Below are 22,420 nucleotides of genomic sequence, written 5' to 3' on the forward strand. Positions count from 1 at the left end.
TTAAAATATATATTTTTTACTTGAGTTTATTTAGTAAATATTTTCTTAAAACTGCATTGTTGGTTAAGGGCTTGTAAGAAAGCATTTCACGGTAAGGTCTACACCCATTGTATTCGGCGCATGTGACAAATAACGATTTGATATGATTGTGCCCTTGTTAAGAGTCGACTGTATCAGATATACAAAGTGTTTATTGAGGATGTCTGTAACGGCTTTCCTCCTCCTCTTCATCAGAAGAGGAGGAACAGGGATCGAACCAAAATGCAGCTGAGTTTGTAGACATGATTTATTAACGAAAAAACACGAACTCGACTAATACACTAACAAAACAAATAAACGGTGTAGACAGATCTGAACGACGGACTCACATAACACATGAGAACGCACGAACAGGGAAAAAAAACTACACATAAATGACACTGAACAAACAAACCGAAACCAGTCACGTGTGGCGTAACGACATACACAAACACAGGAGACAATCACCCACAACGAACACTGTGAAAACACCTACCTAAATATGACTCTTAATTAGAGGAACGCCAAACACCTGCCTCTAATTAAGAGCCATACCAGGCAACCCATAAACCAACATAGAAACAGAAAACATAGAATGCCCACCCAAACTCACGTCCTGACCAACTAACACATATAACAAACTAACAGAAATAGGTCAGGAACGTGACAATGTCTTTCGAAATCAAAGTGTTTTCCCGCTCTGTTTGTCAGTACCTGATGTAGGATCTTAATTTGAGCCAGTCTTATACAACAGGAAAATAAGGAAATTCTAATTATTATGTGTCTTATAACTTTAGAAGCCTTTTTAAACCTCACATGCATGTTAAATGTTCTCCTGCAACAAGGTGATCAAATTAAGATCTTACATCTGTAGTTAACGTTTATGGGTGTGAGTCTTCAGCTCTTACTCTTCTGTCCCATCTGTATATTTTCTCTTGTCAGGATGTGGATCTGGTCGTGGGAAAAATGTGGGGAGTCTAGCCTGGTGCTACTGCGGTTCCTCACCCTGGCTTTGTCTGTAGGGAACCTTTCAACCAGGGGACAGGTACGCGCTCCACCTCTCTCTTACTTTGTCTATGCATATGATGGCCCATCGCTTACACACACACACCTTTCTTTCTCTCTGTTTTTCTCTATTTGCCAGTTGTTCACTCACGCACTCTTGCTCCGTCTTTCTGTCCCTCTCATCTTCTGACTGGTCCTTCTTACATTAGTTCTCTCATAAAAACCCACAGCTGTTTTCTCTCATTCCTTTTACAAGGAGAGCACAACTGTAGATATCATTCGTCTCCACTTCACTCAGATTGTCAGAGTGGCTAGACATGCTTATAATTAGTCACACTGTGTGTACAGGGCCCTGTTCTGCTGTTGTTCTCTAAGGGTGCTGTGTTGTGTCTAGGAGGAAGGGGCAGCCTCCAACAGTCTGGAGGATGAGCTGGAGTCCACCACATACTGGTGGGGGGAGTGGGCCAAGTGGACCGCCTGCACGCGCACCTGTGGAGGTGGGGTCATGTCCCAGGAGAGGCACTGTCTCAAACAGAGGTCAGTCCACTGAAAGAAATATGCTATTCTATAATGTTCTGTTCTATTGTTATTCTATTCAATTATATTCTAACCTGTTATTTTCTATTCTATTATACTCCATAAAGTTATTAATTTAGCACATGTATTAAATGTATGTATTTTCTATCCAAAGAAAGAAAGCAGCCGCTGGTAGAGACAACATGACCTGCACTGGCACTAAGAAAAAATACCTCCTCTGTAACACCAAGGTTAGCATCCATCTAGTACTGCCAGCCCTTTTCCTGTCGTTAGCAAAATGCATGTTGACACATTACCCCACAACCCAAAGTACATGATGCAGAAATTAATACAGCTCTTTTTCTTATCAATTGAGATATAAATAGCTTAAAGGGGTAATCTGCAGGTATTACATACATTTCTGGACTTATAAAGTAGTGATATGTGCCCACTGATTTTTGAAGAATATAACTTATTATCAGGGCACAAGGCGAGACCCAGATGCAGGAGGCAGATGGTTGGAGTCTTACAATGTTTATTCATCCAAAAAGGAAGAGCAAGAGAATGGTCGTGTACAGGCAAATGGTCAAAGCCAGCTCAGAGTCCAATAGGTACCGAAGGGCAGGCACATTCAAGGTCAGGGCAGGCAGGATGATCAGGCAGGCAGGAAAGTAGTCCAGAGTCAGGCAGTGGTCAAAACCAGGAAGACTAGCAAAAGAGAATAGAAAAGGAGTATGGTGAAAACCACACTGGTTGACTTGACTAAACATACAAGACGAACTGGCGCAGAGAGACAGGAAACACAGGGATAAATATACTGGGGAAAATAAGCGACACCTGGAGGGGGTGGAGACAATCACAGGGACAAGTGAAACAGATCAGGGCGTGACACTTAGAAATGCTTCAGAAGCTTAGTTCAACTGTCGTACCAATCAGAACCCCAAATATAACATTGTTTAACTCCAATGTTTGTAAACAAACACTGACAGCCTATAGCCTCAACACATGATTAAAACTATAATCTATGAATATAGTCTATGAATTTGAGTGGTTACATTTTTCCAGCCCCATCCCTCAGCTTTTTACTGAAACAGTGGAGGGGAACCCCTTTGTTATTGTTTCAACAGCGGATTGCCCTTTAAGGTTTAGTGCTGTGGCCATTAACCCTGGTCCTGAAGAGCAACAGGGTGAACAGGCTTTTGTTCCAGAGTTGCCAGACCCTGTCGCACCCTTTAATTACATATTGTAAAACCATTATAAAATAAAAAACACATGGAACAGACAGAAAAGTGTGTGTATATTTTCTGTCTTGTGCAGGACTGCCTTTCCTCTGGGAGAAGCTTCAGGGAAGAGCAGTGCTGGTCGTTCAACTCACAGGTCTACAATGGCAGGAACTACCACTGGAAACCCCTGTATCCGGGTAAAACAACCATATTAAACCCACTCAGCTCTGTGTCATTCCCTCCTGTGTGGCCTGTCCTCGAGGCTCGTTATTACACTGTGAACGCTGACCTTTGTGTCCATCCATCCATCCACAGATGACTATGTCCATATCTCCAGTAACCCATGTGACCTGCACTGCACCACAGCCGACGGCCCGAGACAGCTGATGGTTCCTGCTCGAGACGGAACATCCTGCAAGTACAGCAACTACAGAGGGGTCTGTGTGGATGGCAGATGTGAGGTCAGGGAACGCTTGTTTCTTCATCTGCCGAGGAAATGGTTTTGCATATTCTGTGAGAATGGCCGAAAGGCTTATTATCCTGGTCACATGATAAAAGTGTATCAATACTTCTTCAACTGGCTTTGCATGTGCTGAAATGATTCAAGAAGATAATGATCTTGTTTGTGTTAACATAATTTCTGCAGCCAATCGGGTGTGATGGAATGCTCTTCTCGCCCAATACACTGGATACGTGTGGAGTGTGTCAGGGGGATGGCAGCAGCTGCAGCAGGGTCAATGGAAACTTCCGCCGCGGGGCCACCAGTTTGGGTACGAGTGTGTACGAGTGTGACAAGCCCCCCAAATATGTCACTGAAAGATAACTACAGACAGTTCAGAGCTGAGTCTGACAACAAGGTCTATGTGATTCTTAAGCCGACTCCTCTGATGTCCAGGCTATTTAGTTGCAGGTAAAATGGAGTCATCATAATGTTTCCTGTTTCCTGTCTCCAAGGTTACTACTTTATCACAACAATCCCTGAGGGCTCCTGGGACATCCAGATCATTGAGAGGAAGAAGTCAGCTGATGTTTTGGGTGGGTACTTCCTTTTTATCCTGCTCCCTATGCCATCTATACAAACATTTCTAATGTCTCCTGTTGGTACGGTGTGATGTCATTAGGATCCATATAATTTAATGACAAGAAGAAGGTGTAAAACATTTTATTCAAGATTTTCAGCAAATACAAAGGGTATTTTCTCCCCCGCAATGGGATAACCATTAATCTTGATAGTGGGAAGTTGGTAAAGGAAGTACATTAATCAACTGAAATTAATCAGATCATCTATATACTTTAATTTCCTTCATGATCTCTTGAATTGACTTTATAGTATTCATTTATGGTCATGTATGGGGAGTAGAAATTCCAGTTTACAGTGAACATCAAAGATATGACCTTTCCATAGAGTCAACCAACCGGTCCTCCTCCAATGGTCCTCCATCCCCTCCATGAGACTATGTTCTATCCTATCTCCCACACAGCTGTGACTGATCAGGCGGGGAACTTCTTTTTCAATGGAAACTACAAGGTGGACAGCCCCCAGAACTTCCATGCGGCGGGTACCGTCTTCAAGTACCGGCGGCCCATGGATGTGTATGAGACGGGAATCGAGTACATCGTAGCCAAAGGGCCCATCAACCAGGCCATCAATGTTCTGGTACTGTATCCTGCTGAGGTCTGCTCTGCTCCCTCCCCTCGCCGAGCAGCCAGGGCCTCTGGGTAATCTCTAATTTAGAAGTAGTGTACACGTATCCAGTAACTTGTAGGTGCAGGGTACAAAATCCCACGTAATTTCAACAAAAAAATAATATGTGATGACGTTTAATCAACGTGGAAAACTGATTGGATTTGCAAAAAGTCATCAACGTAAGGGAATTGCTTCCTTTATATGTACAATTGACTGAGTTTGGTAGGAGAGAGCAGGAGGGAATGGATGAGCTCTCTGGTGCTATTTTGTCTGCTCATAGGTGTGGAACCAGAATGGTCATATCCCTTACATTACGTACGAGTACACCGTCCTACGGGAGTTCCTGTCCCCCGTCCCTCAACCCCCTGTCTACACCGGTCCCGACAGCACCGCCCCTGGGGTTTCCGTGGAGATGGGCAGTATGGTGGCCCCCAACGGGAGCACGTATGACAAGGCGATACCTGAGACTCAGCAGAACCGTTTGTTGAAGAAGGGGGCCGGGATGGCACGGGCCGAGGGCCAGGAGACCAATGAGGTGTATGAGGAGACAGCAGCCATTGACTGTGACCAGGACAGCCCAACCCCACCACAATACACAGGTAACACCAATATACTAGAAACCAATATACCAATACAATAACTTAGAGAGAGGGAGAGAGGGAGAGAGGGAGAGAGAGAGAGAGAGAGAGAGAGAGAGAGAGAGAGAGAGAGAGAGAGGGAAAACAACACTGAGCTGCTGATGCGGGCCCCCGACCCTCAGGACTATCGCTATCTGTAGCTGATGTGAGTAAGTTATTTAAGCATTTTAATCCTCGCAAGGCTCCCTGGCCATACGGCATCCCAATCCGCGTCCTCAGAGCAAGTGCAGACCATCTGACTAGAGTGTTTATGGACATATTCAATCTCTCCATATCCCAGCCTGTTGTCCACACTTGCTTCAAGATGTCCACCATTGTTCCTGTACCAAAAAAGTGAAGGTAACTGAGCTGAATGACTATCGCCCCGTAGCGCTCACTTCTTTCATCATGAAATGCTTTGAGAGGCTAGTTAAGGATCATATCACTTCCACCTTACCCCACACCCTAGACCCATTACAATTTGCATATCGCAGCAACTCATCCACGGACTACGCAATTGCCATTGCACTACACACTGCCCCATCCCACCTGAACAAGATAAATACCTATGGAAGAATGCTGTTCGACTACAGCTCAGCTTTCAACACCATAGTGCCCTCCAAGCTCATCACTAAGCTCAGGGTCTGAACCCCTCCCTGTGCAACTGGGTCCTGGACTTCCAAGCCGACCCCAAGTGGTGAAGGTAGGCAACAACAACTCCGACACACTGGTTCTCAATACGTGGGCCCCGCAGGAGTGCGTGCTCAGCCCCCTCCTGTACTCCCTGTTCACCCATGACTGCGTGGCCTCGCACATCTCCAACTCAATCATCAAGTTTCCTGACGACACAACAGTGGTAGGTCTGATTACCACCAACGACGAGACAGACCACAGGGAGGAAGTGAGAGCCCTGTCGAAGTGGTACCAGGAAAATAACCACTCCCTCAACGTCAACAAAACGAAGGAGCTGAGCGTGAACTACAGGAGACAGCAGAGAGAGCACGCCCCCATCCACATCGACAGGGCCTCATCGGAGAGGGTCAAAAGCTTCAAGTTCCTCAGCATGCACATCACTGACAACCTGAAATGGTCAATTCACACAAACAGGTGCAACAGCGCCTCTCAAGCTCAGGAGGCTGAAGGAATTATGCCCCTAAGAAACTTAGGGAAACTTGCTTCTTTAATCAGCACAACCATTTTCAGCTGTGCTAACATAATTGCAAAAGGGTTTTCTAATGATCAATTAGCCTTTTAAAATGATAAACTTGGATTAGCTAACACAACGTGCCATTGGAACACAGGAGTGATGGTTGCTGATAATGGGCCTCTGTACACCTATGTAGATATTCCATAAAAAATCTGCCGTTTCCAGCTACAATAGTCCTTTACAACATTAACAATGTCTACACTGTATTTTTGATCAATTTTATGTTATTTTAAAATGGACATTTTGTTTTTGCTTTTCTTTCAAAAACAAGGACATTTCTAAGTGACCCCAAACTTTTGAACGGTAGTGTATAACAAATACATGCTGTACAAATAAAAATTGAGACCACAACTTGACCATTTTTATATGTATGTATTTGTTATTTTTATTGCTAGGTATTACTGCACTGTGTGTGTTTCTAGCTCCAACACAACACACTTCTATTCTAGCCCTTGGCAACGCAGACGCGCGTGAGCAGTGTGGGTGCAATAATTGAATACCGCGAGTGGTGTAGTCAGGGTATGAGGCACTCTCTACTACCGTTTGGAATGTGCAGAAAGGCTTTGTGTGTTGTTTTGTTGTTGTGTACAAACTGCACATAAAATGTCTCTTTACATACTCTATAAAAAGCACCAGGAGTTCTTCTTGACCACCTGACCAGGAAACACCTCTTGTTCGGCTTAGTAAACTCTGCAAAAAAGAAACGTCCTCTCACTGTCAACTGCGTTTATATTCAGTAAACTTAATATGTGTAAATATTTGTATGAACATAACAAGATTCAACATCTGAGACATAAACTGAACAAGTTCCACAGACATGTGACTAACAGAAATGGAATAATGTGTCCCTGAACAAAGGGGGGGGGGGGGTCAAAATCAAAAGTAACAGTCAGTATTTGGTGTGGCCACCAGCTGCATTAAGCACTGCAGTGCATCAGCTCCTCATGGACTGCACCAGATTTGCCAGTTCTTGCTGTGAGATGTTACCCCACTCTTCCACCAAGGCACCTGCAAGTTCCCGGACATTTCTGGGGGAATGGCCCTAGCCCTCATCCCTCCGATCCAACAGGTCCCAGACGTGCTCAATGGGGATTAAGATCCGGGCTCTTCGCTGGCCATGGCAGAACACTGACATTCCTGTCACGCACAGAACGAGCAGTATGGCTGGTGGCATTGTCATGCTGGAGGGTCATGTCAGGATGAGCCTCCAGGAAGTGTACCACATGAGGGACGAGGATGTCTTCCCTGTAATGCACAGCGTTGAGATTGCATGCAATGACAACAAGCTCAGTCCGATGATGCTGTGACACACTGCCCCAGACCATGACGGACCCTCCACCTCCAAATCGATCCCGCTCCAGAGTGCAGGCCTCGGTGTAACGCTCATTCCTTCGACGATAAACGCGAATCCAACCATCACCCCTGGTGAGACAAAACCGCGACTCGTCAGTGAAGAGCACTTTTTGCCAGTCCTGTCAGCTCCAGCGACGGTGGGTTTGTGCCCATAGGCGACGTTATTGCCGGTGATGTCTGGTGAGGACCTGCCTTACAACAGGCCTACAAGCTCTCAGTCCAGCCTCTCTCAGCCTATTGCAGACAGTCTGATCACTGATGGAGGGATTGTGCATTCCTGGTGTAACTCAGGCACTTGTTGTTGCCATCCTGTACCTGTCCCGCAGGTGTGATGTTCGGATGTACCATCCTGTGCAGGTGTTGTTACACGTGGTCTGCCACTGCGAGGACGATCAACTGTCCGTCCTGTTTCCCTGCATCGCTGTCTTAGGCGCTCTCTCCGATCCAACAGGTCCCAGATGTGCTCAAGGAGATTGAGATCATGTCTCTTCGCTGGCCATGGCAGAACACTGACATTCCTGTCTTGCAGGAAATCACGCACAGAAGAAGCAGACACGTGGTCTGCCACTGTGTGGACGATCAGCTGTCCGTCCTGTCTCCCTGTAGCACTGTCTTAGATGTCTTACAGTACAAACGTTGCAATTTATTGCCCTGGCCACATCTGCAGTCCTCATGCCTCTATGCAGCATGCCTAAGGCATGTTCACACAGATGAGCAGGGACCCTGGGCATCTTTTGGGGGTTTTTTCAGAGTCAGTAGAAAGGCCTCTTTAGTGTCCTAAGTTTTCATAACTGTGACCTTAATTGCCAACCGTCTCTAAGCTGTTAGTGTCTCAACGACCATTCCACAGGTGCATGTTCATGAATTGTTTATGGTTCATTGAACAAGCATGGGAAACAGTGTTTAAACCCTTTACAATGAAGATCTGTGAAGTTATTTAGATTTTTACGAATTATCTTTGAAAGACAGGGTCCTGAAAAAGGGACGTTTATTTTTGCTGAGTATATAAGGCTTTCTCCCACTTTAATAATTTCTCTAACTTTCCTCTCCCTTCCTGCCATCCCAACAGATGGCAACAGCAGTCACACAGGCGGTGTAGCAGTCCCTGCCCCGGCAGCCAGCAGGCCTTTAGAGGAGAAGCCAGACCCAGAGAACCTCATCTGGAGAGTCTTGCTGGGCGAGCGGATTGGTCCAGACGCGGGAGAGGGACTGTTCTCGTCGGAGGTGGGGACATTGGAGGTAGACCATAGCAGCGTGAAGTTCCCCCTCAAAAGCTCACTGGGGGAGTTCAGTCTGGACCGGCGGAGGAATGATACTGGAGACCTGCTGTTCCCCAACAGGACGTTGCTGACAGGGATGAGGAGCAACAACCGTACCAACAGAACCAGGTAGAGTAAGGAGAGATCCACACAATGAGCAGAAATAAATAGGCACATATCGTTATAGTTATAGCAGATATAGTTGAAAAGGAAAACTGATAAGAGAATTATGTTCTCCGGGTATATAACCCAATTTAATTATATTACTCAGTCTGCAAACCAGAATTTGTAAGATCCTGTTCGAATGAAACAGACGGAGGCCCAGCTAAAATAGTCAAAAAGGTTTATTCACGGGGACGTTCTAAAGTCAAGAATACAAAACAATTCATTTTATACTGACTTCCCACGCACACACATTCACACAACCATACGCACACAGATACACACAAACATACGCACACACTGTCCTGCTACGCACACACTTCTCACTACCCAGCCGACAGAGATTAGGAAGTCCTTCCTTCTGAGACATCGCATGGAGAGGAGACAGCTAAAGGTCAGAGCTGGCCGGGATTGCATTCCATCATATTTATAATTCATGTTGGCTTCCCTGCGCTGTGTCCAAACACCACTTTGCCAGTTCTTCTGCCAGTGCCCCATAAAACACATCATATGACCAGCCCTGTCTTCCCCTGCACTGGGGAGAAGAACAGATTGGATGAGGAGAAGGATAGGAGGTGGAGGAGGGGGGGAGTAGAGGAAGTGAAGGACAAGTAGGAGAGGAGGGGGACAGATTATTTGAACATACACAGGAACTTTGAATCATACTTCACCGGCATATCTCAGTGTAACTGTGACTAATTTCTGCACATTTCTCCCAGAGGTGAATACAGTCTGACAGTATGTTTCTTCCCAGTCATATTTTCACTTCGCCGCAAATACCTTGAATTATTTGTTTAAATGAAAGACTGTTTCCCTTTTTCTCTTCTTCTCTGCCTCCTCCTCTTTCTTTTCCGCACCCAAACTCTTCCTCGTCCTCTTCTTCATGCTCTTCCTCCTCTCCACCTACACCTTCTCATTCTCCTCCTACCTCCCTCTCCTGGTCCCCTTTTCCTCTAAACATCTCTGCTCTGGTAATAAAAAACAGACAGTGATCTTTTTTGGTATTTATTTTATTAGGATCTCCATTAGCTGTTGCAAAAGCAACAGCTACTCTTCCTGGTATCCACACAAAACATGAAACATGAGATAATACGGAACATTAGTAGACATGGACAGAACTACATCAATAAAAAATTGTAAAAGGCACACGTAGCCTACATATCAATACCAATACATGCACACAAACTATCGAGGTCAAATAGGGAAGAGGCGTCGTGCCCTGAGGTGTTGCTTTATCTGTTTGTTGAAACCAGGTTTGCTGTTCATTTGAGAAATATGAGATGGAATGGAGTTACATGCAATAATGGCTCTATAAAATACTGTACACTTTCTTGAATTTGTTCTGGGTTTGGGGACTGTCAAAAGACCCCTGGTGACATGTCGGGTGGTCCAAGTGTGTGTGTCAGACCTTTGTGTAAGTTGACTATGCAACAATTTGGGATTTTCAACACATGAATGTTTTTTATAAAAAGAAGTGATGCAGTCAGTCTCTCCTCAACTCTTAGACAAGAGAGACTGGCATGCATAGTATTTATATCAGCCCTCTTATTACAATGAAGAGCAAGACGTACCGCTCTGTTGTTGGCCAGCTTCAGCTTAACTATGTCTTTCCTTGCAGCACTCGACCACACGACTGGACAATAATCAAGATAAGACTAAACTAGAGCCTGCAGGACTTGATTTTTTGAATGCGGGGTCAAAAAAGCAGATAATCTCTTTGTTACGGACAGACCTCTCCCCATCTTTACAACCATTGAATCTATATGTTTTGACCATGACAGTTTACATTCTAAGGTAATGCCAAGTAATTTAGTCTCTTGTACTTGTTCAACAGCCACACCATTCATTACTAGATTCAGCTGAGGTCTAGAACACAGGGAATTATTTGTAGCAAATACAATGCTCTTCATTTTAGAGATGTTTAGGACCATTTTATTACTGGCCACCCATTCCAAAACAGACTGCAACTCTTTGTTAAGGGTTTAGCTGTGGTTGCTGATGCTTATATGGTTGAATCATCAGCATACATGGACACACATGCTTTGTTTAATGCCAGTGGCAGGTCGTTGGTAAAAATAGAAAAGAGTAGCGTGCCTAGAGAGCTGCCTTGCGTTACACCACACTTTACATGTTTGACATTAGAGAAGCTTCCATTAAAGAAAACCTGTTGAGTTCTATTAGATAGATAGCTCTGAATCCATTATATGGCAGAGGTTGAAAACCCATAACACATACGTTTTTTCAACAACAGGTTATGGTCAATAATATTAAAGGCTGCACTGAAATCTAACAGTACAGCTCCCACAATTTTCTTATTATCAATTTCTTTCAACCAATCATCAGTCATTTGTGTCAGTGCAGTACATGTTGAGTGCCCATCTCTATAAGTCTGTGGTTGATTTGTTTACAGAGAAATAGCATTGTATTTGGTCCAACACAATTCTTTCCAACAATTTGCTATGAGCTGGCAGTAAGCTGGTAGGTCTGCTGTTAAAACCAGTAAAGTCCGCTTTACCACTCTTGGGTAGCGGAATTACTTTGGTTTCCCTCCAGGCCTGAGGACAAATATATTCCTCGGGGCTCAGATTAAAGATATGACCGATAGGAGTGGCTATAGTCAGCTACCATCCTCTGTAGTTTTCCATCTAAGTTGTCAATGCCAGGAGGTTTGTCATTATTGATAACAAGAATTTTTCCACCTCTCCCACACTAAGTTTACAAAATTCAAACTTGCAATGCTTTTCTTTCATTATTTGTTTTTTTATGAATGAATACGATGGCTCACTGTTCGTTGTTGCCATTTCCTGCCTAAGTTTGCCAATGGAGTAATCATTAAAATAATTGGCAACATCAAATGGTTTTGTGATGAATAAGCCATCTGATTTGATAAAAGATGGAGTTGAATTTGTCTTTCTGCCCATAATTTCATTTAAAGTACTCCAGTTTTTTTCCATCATTCTTTGTATCATTGATCTTGGCTTTATAATACAGTTTCTTCTCTTTTTTTTCTTTTTTTGTTTAGTCATATCATTTCTGAATTTGCAGCAAGTCAGATGTGCAGCCAGACTTATTAGCCACTCCTTTTGGTACATCTCTTTCAACCATACAGTTTTTCAATTCCTCATCAAACCATGGAGCCTTAACAATTCTAACAGTCAGTTTCTGAACAGGTGCATGTTTATCAATAATTGGAATAAGCAGTTTCCTAAATTCATTAAGTGCAGAATCTGGATGCTCCTTATTAATCACATCAGACCAACAAATATTCTTAACATCATCCACATAAAATCTTTTGTATGATCTCGTATACACTATTTTAGGCCCAGCTTTGGAACTTTGGCCTTCCTGGATATAGCCACAATATTGTGCTCACTGCATCCAATGGGTAAGGATACAGCTTTAGAACAAAGTTCTACAGTATTAGTATAAATGTGATGGATACATGTGGATAATCTTGTCCCTGTAGTGTACGTAAACACCCTGATAGGTTGATTAATAACCTGAACCAGATTACAGGCACTGGTTACAGTGAGAAGCTTCCTCTTGAGTGGACAGCTTGAAGAAAACCAGTCAATATTCAGGTCCCCAAGAAAGTAGACATCTGTTTACATCACATACACTATCAAGCATTTCACACATATTATTTAGATACTGACTGTTAGCACTTGGTGGCCTACAGCAACACCCCAAAAGAAAAGGCTTTAGATGTGCCAAGTGAACCTGCAACCACAACACTTGACATAAGATCTTCTCTAAGCATTACAGAGATATGGCTCTGAATATATACAGAAACACCCCCCCTCAATAGCTTTTCTGTCTCTTCTATAGATGTTGTATCCTTGTATTGCTACTGCTGTATCAACAAATGATTAATCTAAGTGAGTCTCAGATATATGTATTAATGTTATCTGATGTTAGCAAGTTATTGATTTGATTAACATTATTTCTAAGGCTACATAAATTAATATGGGCTATTTTTTCTGGGTAGCTTATCAGAGATAGACATAATATGGAAAAGAGCAAATAAAGCAATAGAAAAATATATATACATTCAGCAGCCCATTAATCAATTGATATGTGTGTGTGTGTGTGTGTGTGTGTGTGTGTGTGTGTGTGTGTGTGTGTGTGTGTGTGTGTGTGTGTGTGTGTGTGTGTGTGTGTGCGCGCTGCGGGGTTGAAGCTATGAACCCATAGGCTTGGCTCTCTCACCCCTTCCAGGCTTCTGGGAGGGAGGGTGGACAATGAGCCTGTCAAAGCAGATGTAAGCAATGTCCCCACGCGCTCTGGCAGCTTTCATGGCTGGGATAAGTTATTCCCTCTTCTGGCGCAGGATAGTCCTGATTGAGGAAGATATACGTTCCTCTCAAGTTCTTGGGCTCTTTCCAGAACAGCTACCTTGTTCTTGAACCTCAGGAACGTGACCACTATTGGCCTGGGCCTGTCACCTGGGCTGGTGGTGTGTTTTCTAGTCCTGTGGGCACGCTCCACCTCAATCTTCCGGTGGTCCATTTTCAATTTCTCAGATATCAATTCTCTTACTTTGTCCTCAGGCTCCGTCCAGGTCTCATGTGGGGATTCTGCAATTCCATCCACAACCACGTTGTTCTGCATTGATTGTCCCTCGAGTCTGATTTATCCATCATTGTTATCATGGATTCCCACACAGCACTGATGTCCTCTCTCAATGATTTACAGTTTGCTGTCATCTTGCTCTTCTCCTGTTTCAACTCATTGAGCTGGCCCCACAAACCAGGCACAATCCGCGGTCCCAGCCACAATGGCTAACCGCATCGCAGGCTGCGTTCAAGTCCTCAAGAAACCCCCCTAGCTTGATAGGCAGCTAACTAGCAGCTAGGCTAACTGCTACGCCAAATAGATCCTCAGACCCGGCCTTGGTCAGCAGGATCACTGGACAAAGAGAAGCAGTCCCAGCAACTGATGCCAAATGCGTCGCGGGATCCAAACTAAAAGGTTACCTAGCTACTAAGAAACTTTCAAAACAACAAACTTTTCAAATCAACAAACCGAGCTCTCTGGATTGGACACAGCAGTTCCAGTACACGTATGACAAGAATGTCACTTTTATGTGAATGTCGCTGGTTGTTATGATTTTGATGTTGAGGTTAATCAGCCGTAGCAGTGATGCAGCAATGTGTGTGTGAGAGAGAGAGCTGGGGTTCAGTGGGTTCACTGTGAAGGCATGGTTATGTCGTGTTTGACAGGACTAATTGTTTGAGACCTTGTTGTCATGTCATGTTTGACAGGACAAATCGTCTGAGACCTTGTTGTCGTGTTTGACAGAACAAATCGTCTGAGATCTTGTTGTCATGTTGTGTTTGACAGGACTAATCGCCTGAGACGTTGCTGTAATGTTGTGTTTGACAGGACTAATCGTCTGAGACCTTGTTGTCATGTCATGTTTGACAGTACTAATTGTCTGAGACCTTGTTGTCATGTTGTGTTTGACATAACCAATCGTGTGAGACCTTGTTGTCATGTTGTGTTTGACAGGACTAATCGTCTGAGACCTTGTTGTCATGTTGTGTTTGACATAACCATTCGTGTGAGACCTTGTTGTCATGTTGTGTCTGACAGGACCATTCGTGTGAGACCTTGTTATCATGTTGTGTTTGACAGGACCATTCGTGTGAGACCTTGTTGTCATGTTGTGTTTGACAGGACCATTCGTGTGAGACCTTGTTGTCATGTTGTGTTTGACAGGACCATTCGTGTGAGACCTTGTTGTCATGTTGTGTTTGACAGGACCATTCGTGTGAGACCTTGTTGTCATGTTGTGTCTGACAGGACCATTTGTGTGAGACCTTGTTATCATGTTGTGTTTGACAGGACCATTCGTGTGAGACCTTGTTGTCCTGTTGTGTCTGACAGGACCATTCGTGTGAGACCTTGTTGTCATGTTGTGTCTGACAGGACCATTCGTGTGAGACCTTGTTGTCATGTTGTGTCTGACAGGACCATTCGTGTGAGACCTTGTTGTCATGTTGTGTTTGACAGGACCATTCGTGTGAGACCTTGTTGTCATGTTGTGTTTGACAGGACCATTCGTGTGAGACCTTGTTGTCATGTTGTGTTTGACAGGACCATTCGTGTGAGACCTTGTTATCATGTTGTGTTTGACAGGACCATTCAGAGGTTCCTGCAGAAGAACTTCAAGCTGAGCCCTGCAGACATGTACCGCTGGAAACTGTCTTCTCAGGAACCCTGCACCTCCACCTGCTCTATAGGTAGACACACACACACACACACACACACACACACACACACACACACACACACACACACACACACACACACACACACACACACACACACACACACACACACACACACACACACACATTTATTTGGATAAATTATGACATTTTAAGTTATTCCTTAGCTTGCCTGTAATAATTTCCGCTGCAGGAGTGTCAAAGTCCTTTGCCATGTGTGTGCGCTACGATGGAGCTGAGGTAGATGACATGCAGTGTGACAATATGACCCGACCTGAGCCTGTTCATGACTTCTGCATTGGGAGGGAGTGCCAGCCCAGGTATGCACCAGAAAATAACACACTTACCAGAAAATAACACCCTTTCAGCTTGATTCACTTGGTCAGTTTCTATGTCATGGAAAGAGCAGCTGTTCTTAATGTTTTATATACTCAGTATATAAGGACTGTTTACCAGTTGGACGATGTGGCAATCAAAGTTCATTGAGAACAATGTTTGTCTCTTTTCCACATTTAACCAGGAACTATAAACTGGTGTTGGCCGCTACCATACCATTTACAGTAATAATATTTGATTTAATTGACTTCAGAAGATCACTAACTATACCTGAACTCTACTCTGTGTGCATTCCCTCACCCTCAGGTGGGAAGGCAGCAGCTGGAGTGAGTGTTCTCGTACCTGTGGTGAGGGCTTCCAGTTCCGTCTGGTGCGCTGCTGGAAGATGCTGTCCCCCGGGCTAGACAGCTCTGTGTACAGTGATCTCTGCACCATGGCAGAACTGGAGAGGCCCCTGGAGCGCCGCGCCTGTAAGAGCCCCACCTGTGGCCCCCAATAGGAGGTGGCCGAGTGGACTGAGGTGGGTGGAGCTATACTGTGGGAGTTGACGGTGGGACAGGGGTTGTGTGTGTGTGTGTGTGTGTGTGTGTGTGTGTGTGTGTGTGTGTGTGTGTGTGTGTGTGTGTGTGTGTGTGTGTGGTTTATATTACAGGAATTACTGCGTGGGAACACTGTAGTAAGTACATTGTTGCATCCTACTTACAACTGTTTGGGCAGCTGTAGATGATATTAAAAGTGAGTCTGTCCTGTGCCCTCTCCTCTCTCCTGTCCAGTGTCCAGCCAAGTGTGGCCGCAGGGCCCAGGTGACCCGGGAGGTCAGGTGTTCAGACGAAACCAAGTTATGTGAACCCCCGACCCGCCCCCCTAACATTAAGAACTGCACAGGCTCGCCCTGCGAGCGCCAGTGGACTGTGTCAGAGTGGGGGCCGGTGAGTACACTACTTTCACTACACTACTCCATCTCGTTGGTACATTGATGACGGATAGGAATAGTGATTGCACTGGCTGTAAGTTGCTCTTGATCACTAATACTTTTGCGGTGTCATTCCTGTTAACCTTTGACCTCTGCAGTGCTCGGGGTTGTGCGGCCAGGGGAAGATGGTACGCCACGTGTACTGTAAGACACCAGAGGGCCATGTGGTGCCTGAATCCCAGTGCTCTCCGGAGAATAAGCCCCTGGCCATCCATCCCTGTGGGGAGAAGGACTGTGCCCCACACTGGCTCACTCAGGACTGGGAGAGGGTAACTGGGTCCTTCTGTTGATGTTCCCTTAATGCTCTGTTGGTGTTCTATTTATGTTTTATTAATGGTCTGTTGATGTTATGATGAGCATTTTGACAATGTTTACCTGATGTTCTCGTGATGTTTTATATATTTTCTCTTGATGTTTTGTTTATGTTCTCTTGGTTAGAGATTCCTTAGCTGAGAGCAGTCTTATTTTCCTCTCAGTGTAACACGACATGTGGCCGCGGTGTGAAGTGGAGGATCGTGCAATGCGCCGGCATCACTGCTGGGAAGTTCCAGACCCACGACGACGAGGACTGTGGTGCCAGTGAGAGGCCAGAGGACGAGAACTCCTGCTTTGAGAGGCCCTGTTTCAAGTGGTACACCACACCCTGGTCTGAGGTGAGATACAATTTCCACCATGACATTGTATCTGAAAACATCATGACATGAGCAATACATTGTATTTACACACCTCACATATATGGTGTTCTATCAAATCGCAGCCGTGAGCAGTCCTGCTGTGTTCATTCCTCAGTGCACTAAGATGTGTGGTGTGTTCATTCCTTAGTGCACTAAGATGTGTGGTGTGTTCATTCCTTAGTGCACTAAGATGTGTGGTGTGTTCATTCCTCAGTGCACTAAGATGTGTGGTGTGTTCATTCCTCAGTGCATTAAGATGTGTGGTGTGTTCATTCCTCAGTGCACTAAGATGTGTGGTGTGTTCATTCCTCAGTGCACTAAGATGTGTGGTGTGTTCATTCCTCAGTGCACTAAGATGTGTGGTGTGTTCATTCCTCAGTGCACTAAGATGTGTGGTGTGTTCATTCCTCAGTGTACTAAGATGTGTGGTGTGTTCATTCCTTAGTGCACTAAGATGTGTGGTGTGTTCATTCCTTAGTGCACTAAGATGTGTGGTGTGTTCATTCCTTAGTGCACTAAGATGTGTGGTGTGTTCATTCCTCAGTGCACTAAGATGTGTGGTGTGTTCATTCCTTAGTGCATTAAGATGTGTGGTGTGTTCATTCCTCAGTGCACTAAGATGTGTGGTGTGTTCATTCCTCAGTGCACTAAGATGTGTGGTGTGTTCATTCCTCAGTGCACTAAGATGTGTGGTGTGTTCATTCCTCAGTGCACTAAGATGTGTGGTGTGTTCATTCCTCAGTGTACTAAGATGTGTGGTGTGTTCATTCCTTAGTGCACTAAGATGTGTGGTGTGTTCATTCCTTAGTGCACTAAGATGTGTGGTGTGTTCATTCCTTAGTGCACTAAGATGTGTGGTGTGTTCATTCCTCAGTGCACTAAGATGTGTGGTGTGTTCATTCCTTAGTGCATTAAGATGTGTGGTGTGTTCATTCCTCAGTGCACTAAGATGTGTGGTGTGTTCATTCCTCAGTGCACTAAGATGTGTGCTGTGTTCATTCCTCAGTGCACTAAGATGTGTGGTGTGTTCATTCCTCAGTGCACTAAGATGTGTGGTGTGTTCATTCCTCAGTGTACTAAGATGTGTGGTGTGTTCATTCCTTAGTGCACTAAGATGTGTGGTGTGTTCATTCCTTAGTGCACTAAGATGTGTGGTGTGTTCATTCCTTAGTGCACTAAGATGTGTGGTGTGTTCATTCCTCAGTGCACTAAGATGTGTGGTGTGTTCATTCCTTAGTGCATTAAGATGTGTGGTGTGTTCATTCCTCAGTGCACTAAGATGTGTGGTGTGTTCATTCCTCAGTGCACTAAGATGTGTGCTGTGTTCATTCCTCAGTGCACTAAGATGTGTGGTGTGTTCATTCCTTAGTGCATTAAGATGTGTGGTGTGTTCATTCCTCAGTGCACTAAGATGTGTGGTGTGTTCATTCCTCAGTGCACTAAGATGTGTGCTGTGTTCATTCCTCAGTGCACTAAGATGTGTGGTGTGTTCATTCCTCAGTGCACTAAGATGTGTGGTGTGGGTGTTAGGATGAGAGATGTAAAGTGCTACCAGGCTAGGGAGATCGTGAGAGGGTGTGACCCCATGACCAAGCCTGTGGCCAAGCAGACCTGCGCCCTGCAACCCTGTCCCACTGAACCCCCAGGTATGTAAGCAATGGCATGGTCCCAGATAGATATGTTTGTGCTGTCTTCCAACACCAATGACCATAGGAGTTGGAAAGACCGCACAAACAGATCTGAGATCAGGCTATACAAGTAGCACCTAACCACAGCCTCTGGCAACTTTAGGAGAGTTACAGTAGCTTATGTCTAGTCACAGGCAAAAGTAGACCGGAGAACACGGCATCGTCAAAGCACTTGTTTTTAATTGTATTATTTGCAGTACTTTTTTGCTTTTCACAACTGAGATAATTATTAGTGTGGGCAAGCACCTCTTTCTTTCATAACAGACCAAAGTCCTGAGCGTTTAGATTATGGAGGTAAAAAAGCAGATTGATTGATTAATTGATAGATTTGTCATTACAGTATTTTCTGATTGTGATGAGGCTACTTTTTCCATATGATTGAACATATCATAAATGTCTCTGTCATGCAGATGAGAGCTGTCAGGACCGACCCACCACCAACTGCTCTCTAGCTCTGAAGGTGAACCTGTGCAGTCACTGGTATTACAGCAAGGCCTGCTGCCATTCCTGCAGGGCCCAGCACACCTCTTAGTATTGCCTGACACCCCCAAAGCCTTTCCCCCATAGTAGACTACTCTACTACACCCCAGTAGGCTACTCTACTTCACCACACTAGGCTACTCTACTACACTACAGTAGACTACTCTACTACACCACACTAGGCTACTCTACTTCACCACAGTAAGTTACTCTACTACACCACACTAGGCTACTCTACTTCACCACAGTAAGTTACTCTACTTCACCACACTAGGCTACTCTACTACACCACAGTAAGTTACTCTACTACACCACACTAGGCTACTCTACTACACCACAGTAAGTTACTCTACTACACCACACTAGGCTACTCTACTACACCACAGTAGGCTACTCTACTACACTACAGTAGACTACTCTACTACACCACACTAGGCTACTCTACTTCACCACAGTAAGTTACTCTACTACACCATACTAGGCTACACTACTACACCACTGTAGGCTACTTTACTACACCATAGTAGGCTACTCTACTACACCACACTAGGCTACTCTACTACACCACAATAGGCTACTCTACTACACCACACTAGGCTACTCTACTACACCACACTAGGCTACTCTACTACACCACAGTAGGCTACTCTACTACACCACAGTAGGCTACTCTACTACACCACAGTAGGCTACTCTACTACACCCCAGTAGACTACTCTACTACACCCCAGTAGACTACTCTACTACACCACAGTAGGCTACTCTACTACACCACAGTAGGCTAGTCTACTACACCAGAGTAGGCTACTCTACTACACCGCAGTAGGCTACTCTACTACACCACAGTAGACTACTCTACTACACCGCAGTAGGCTACTCTACTACACCGCAGTAGGCTACTCTACTACACCGCAGTAGGCTACTCTACTACACCACAGTAGACTACTCTACCACACCACACTAGGCTACTCTACTACACCACACTAGGCTACTCTACTACACCACAGTACGCTACTCTACTACACCCCAGTAGGCTACTCTACTACACCACAGTAAGCTAGTCTACTACACCAGAGTAGGCTACTCTACTACACCACAGTAAGCTAGTCTACTACACCAGAGTAGGCTACTCTACTACACCAGAGTAGGCTACTCTACTACACCACAGTAAGCTAGTCTACTACACCCCAGTAGGCTACTCTACTACACCACAGTAAGCTAGTCTACTACACCAGAGTAGGCTACTCTACTACACCAGAGTAGGCTACTCTACTACACCACAGTAAGCTAGTCTACTACACCCCAGTAGGCTACTCTACTACACCACAGTAAGCTAGTCTACTACACCAGAGTAGGCTACTCTACTACACCACAGTAAGCTGGTCTACTACACCACAGTAGACTACTCTACTACACCACAGTAGGCTACTCTACTACACCACAGTAGGCTACTCTACTACACCACAGTAGGCTATACTACACCACAGTAGACTACTCTACTACACCACAGTAGACTACTCTACTACACCACAGTAGGCTACTCTACTACACCACACTAGGCTACTCTACTACACCACAGTAGGCTACTCTACTACACCCCAGTAGGCTACTCTACTACACCACAGTAAGCTAGTCTACTACACCACAGTAGACTACTCTACTACACCACAGTAGACTATTCTACTACACCACAGTAGACTACTCTACTACACCACAGTAGACTACTCTACTACACCACAGTAGACTACTCTGCTACACCACAGTAGACTACTCTGCTACACCACAGTAGGCTACTCTACTACACCACAGTAGGCTACTCTACTACACCAGAGTAGGCTACTCTACTACACCAGAGTAGGCTACTCTACTACACCACAGTAGACTACTCTACTACACCACAGTAGACTACTCTACTACACCACAGTAGACTACTCTACTACACCACAGTAGACTACTCTACTACACCACAGTAGACTACTCTACTACACCACAGTAGGCTACTCTACTACACCACAGTAGGCTACTCTACTACACCACAGTAGTCTACTCTACTACACCACGGTAGACTACTCTACTACACCACAGTAGACTACTCTACTACACCACAGTAGACTATGGTATATCCGAAGGGATATGATCTAAATAAGGAAAAAACAGTAGAATATGAAAGGCTTCAGTCTGAACCACAACCACATACCTTTCTTTCAGAGGTTGTCAATTGGGCACATGCAAAGACTGAAACCCTGAAGTATTAAGAGTCAAGGGGGGAGACGAGAGAGCAAAGAGTGAACTGGTGCATCTATTTGTCTTTTGAAGAGAGAATCCTACATCAGAAATCTCTTAAACCACACTTAAGGGCCATACTTAAGTGGAAAGATTCATCAAATTATTTCCTGGTTGACTATACTGCATGTCTAGACTGTATTTAAGGTAAATATTGATTATGAATATTATTTAATTATATTTTAATTCGTTTCTGGCACAAGAAAGGTGGCCTTACTGCGTGTTATAGTACAATATGTCAAAGAAAAGTTTAAGAAAATGTCTCAAGATTCATTTCTGCTTCATCTCTTGTAACTGCCCCATTTTATTCTGCCCATTATATTGTTATTCTGCCCATACTGCTATTTCTATATTATTAGTTATTTTTGCAGGACATACAATTTATTTATTGCTCATCACACATGATTTTATCAATCATGGCATATAATTCTTGAAGTTACTAAATGGCAGTTAGCTAAATGTGAATGAGAGAGTGAATTGAGAGGGTCAGACTAAAGACATACAGTATGACTATACAGGTATCCCATTTATGAACTGAAAGATTCCTGACACTTGAGAAGGTTGAAATACATTCAAGAGTGTGTGTCTCATTTTGACAATATCTTTATCTAGTTTACTGCTTTTGTTAACTGATACCTCTTTGTACAAAAAAGTTATCGTTGACATTTTGTACTGTTATTAACTGAAATGCTCAATGTATCTACCT

General features: G+C 44.4%; 1 protein-coding gene across 1 annotated transcript; it reads left to right on the forward strand.

Moving 5' to 3' along the window:
- Positions 1–687: 687 nt before the first annotated feature.
- On the forward strand, positions 688–22,409 carry LOC129852823 (ADAMTS-like protein 2). The gene is given in 19 exon segments (XM_055918470.1): positions 688–737; positions 961–1,063; positions 1,418–1,560; positions 1,715–1,790; positions 2,857–2,959; positions 3,078–3,223; positions 3,409–3,532; positions 3,717–3,797; positions 4,244–4,419; positions 4,730–5,048; positions 8,696–9,014; positions 15,021–15,292; positions 15,474–15,600; positions 15,923–16,136; positions 16,390–16,545; positions 16,688–16,858; positions 17,066–17,242; positions 18,765–18,909; positions 19,362–22,409. Coding segments are annotated over 19 exon segments (3,024 nt in total). The 3' UTR covers positions 19,484–22,409.
- The last annotated feature ends 11 nt before the right edge of the window (positions 22,410–22,420 follow it).

This window comes from Salvelinus fontinalis, chromosome 4 (genome assembly GCF_029448725.1).
Source record: "Salvelinus fontinalis isolate EN_2023a chromosome 4, ASM2944872v1, whole genome shotgun sequence".
In the NCBI taxonomy this organism is placed as follows: domain Eukaryota; kingdom Metazoa; phylum Chordata; class Actinopteri; order Salmoniformes; family Salmonidae; genus Salvelinus; species Salvelinus fontinalis.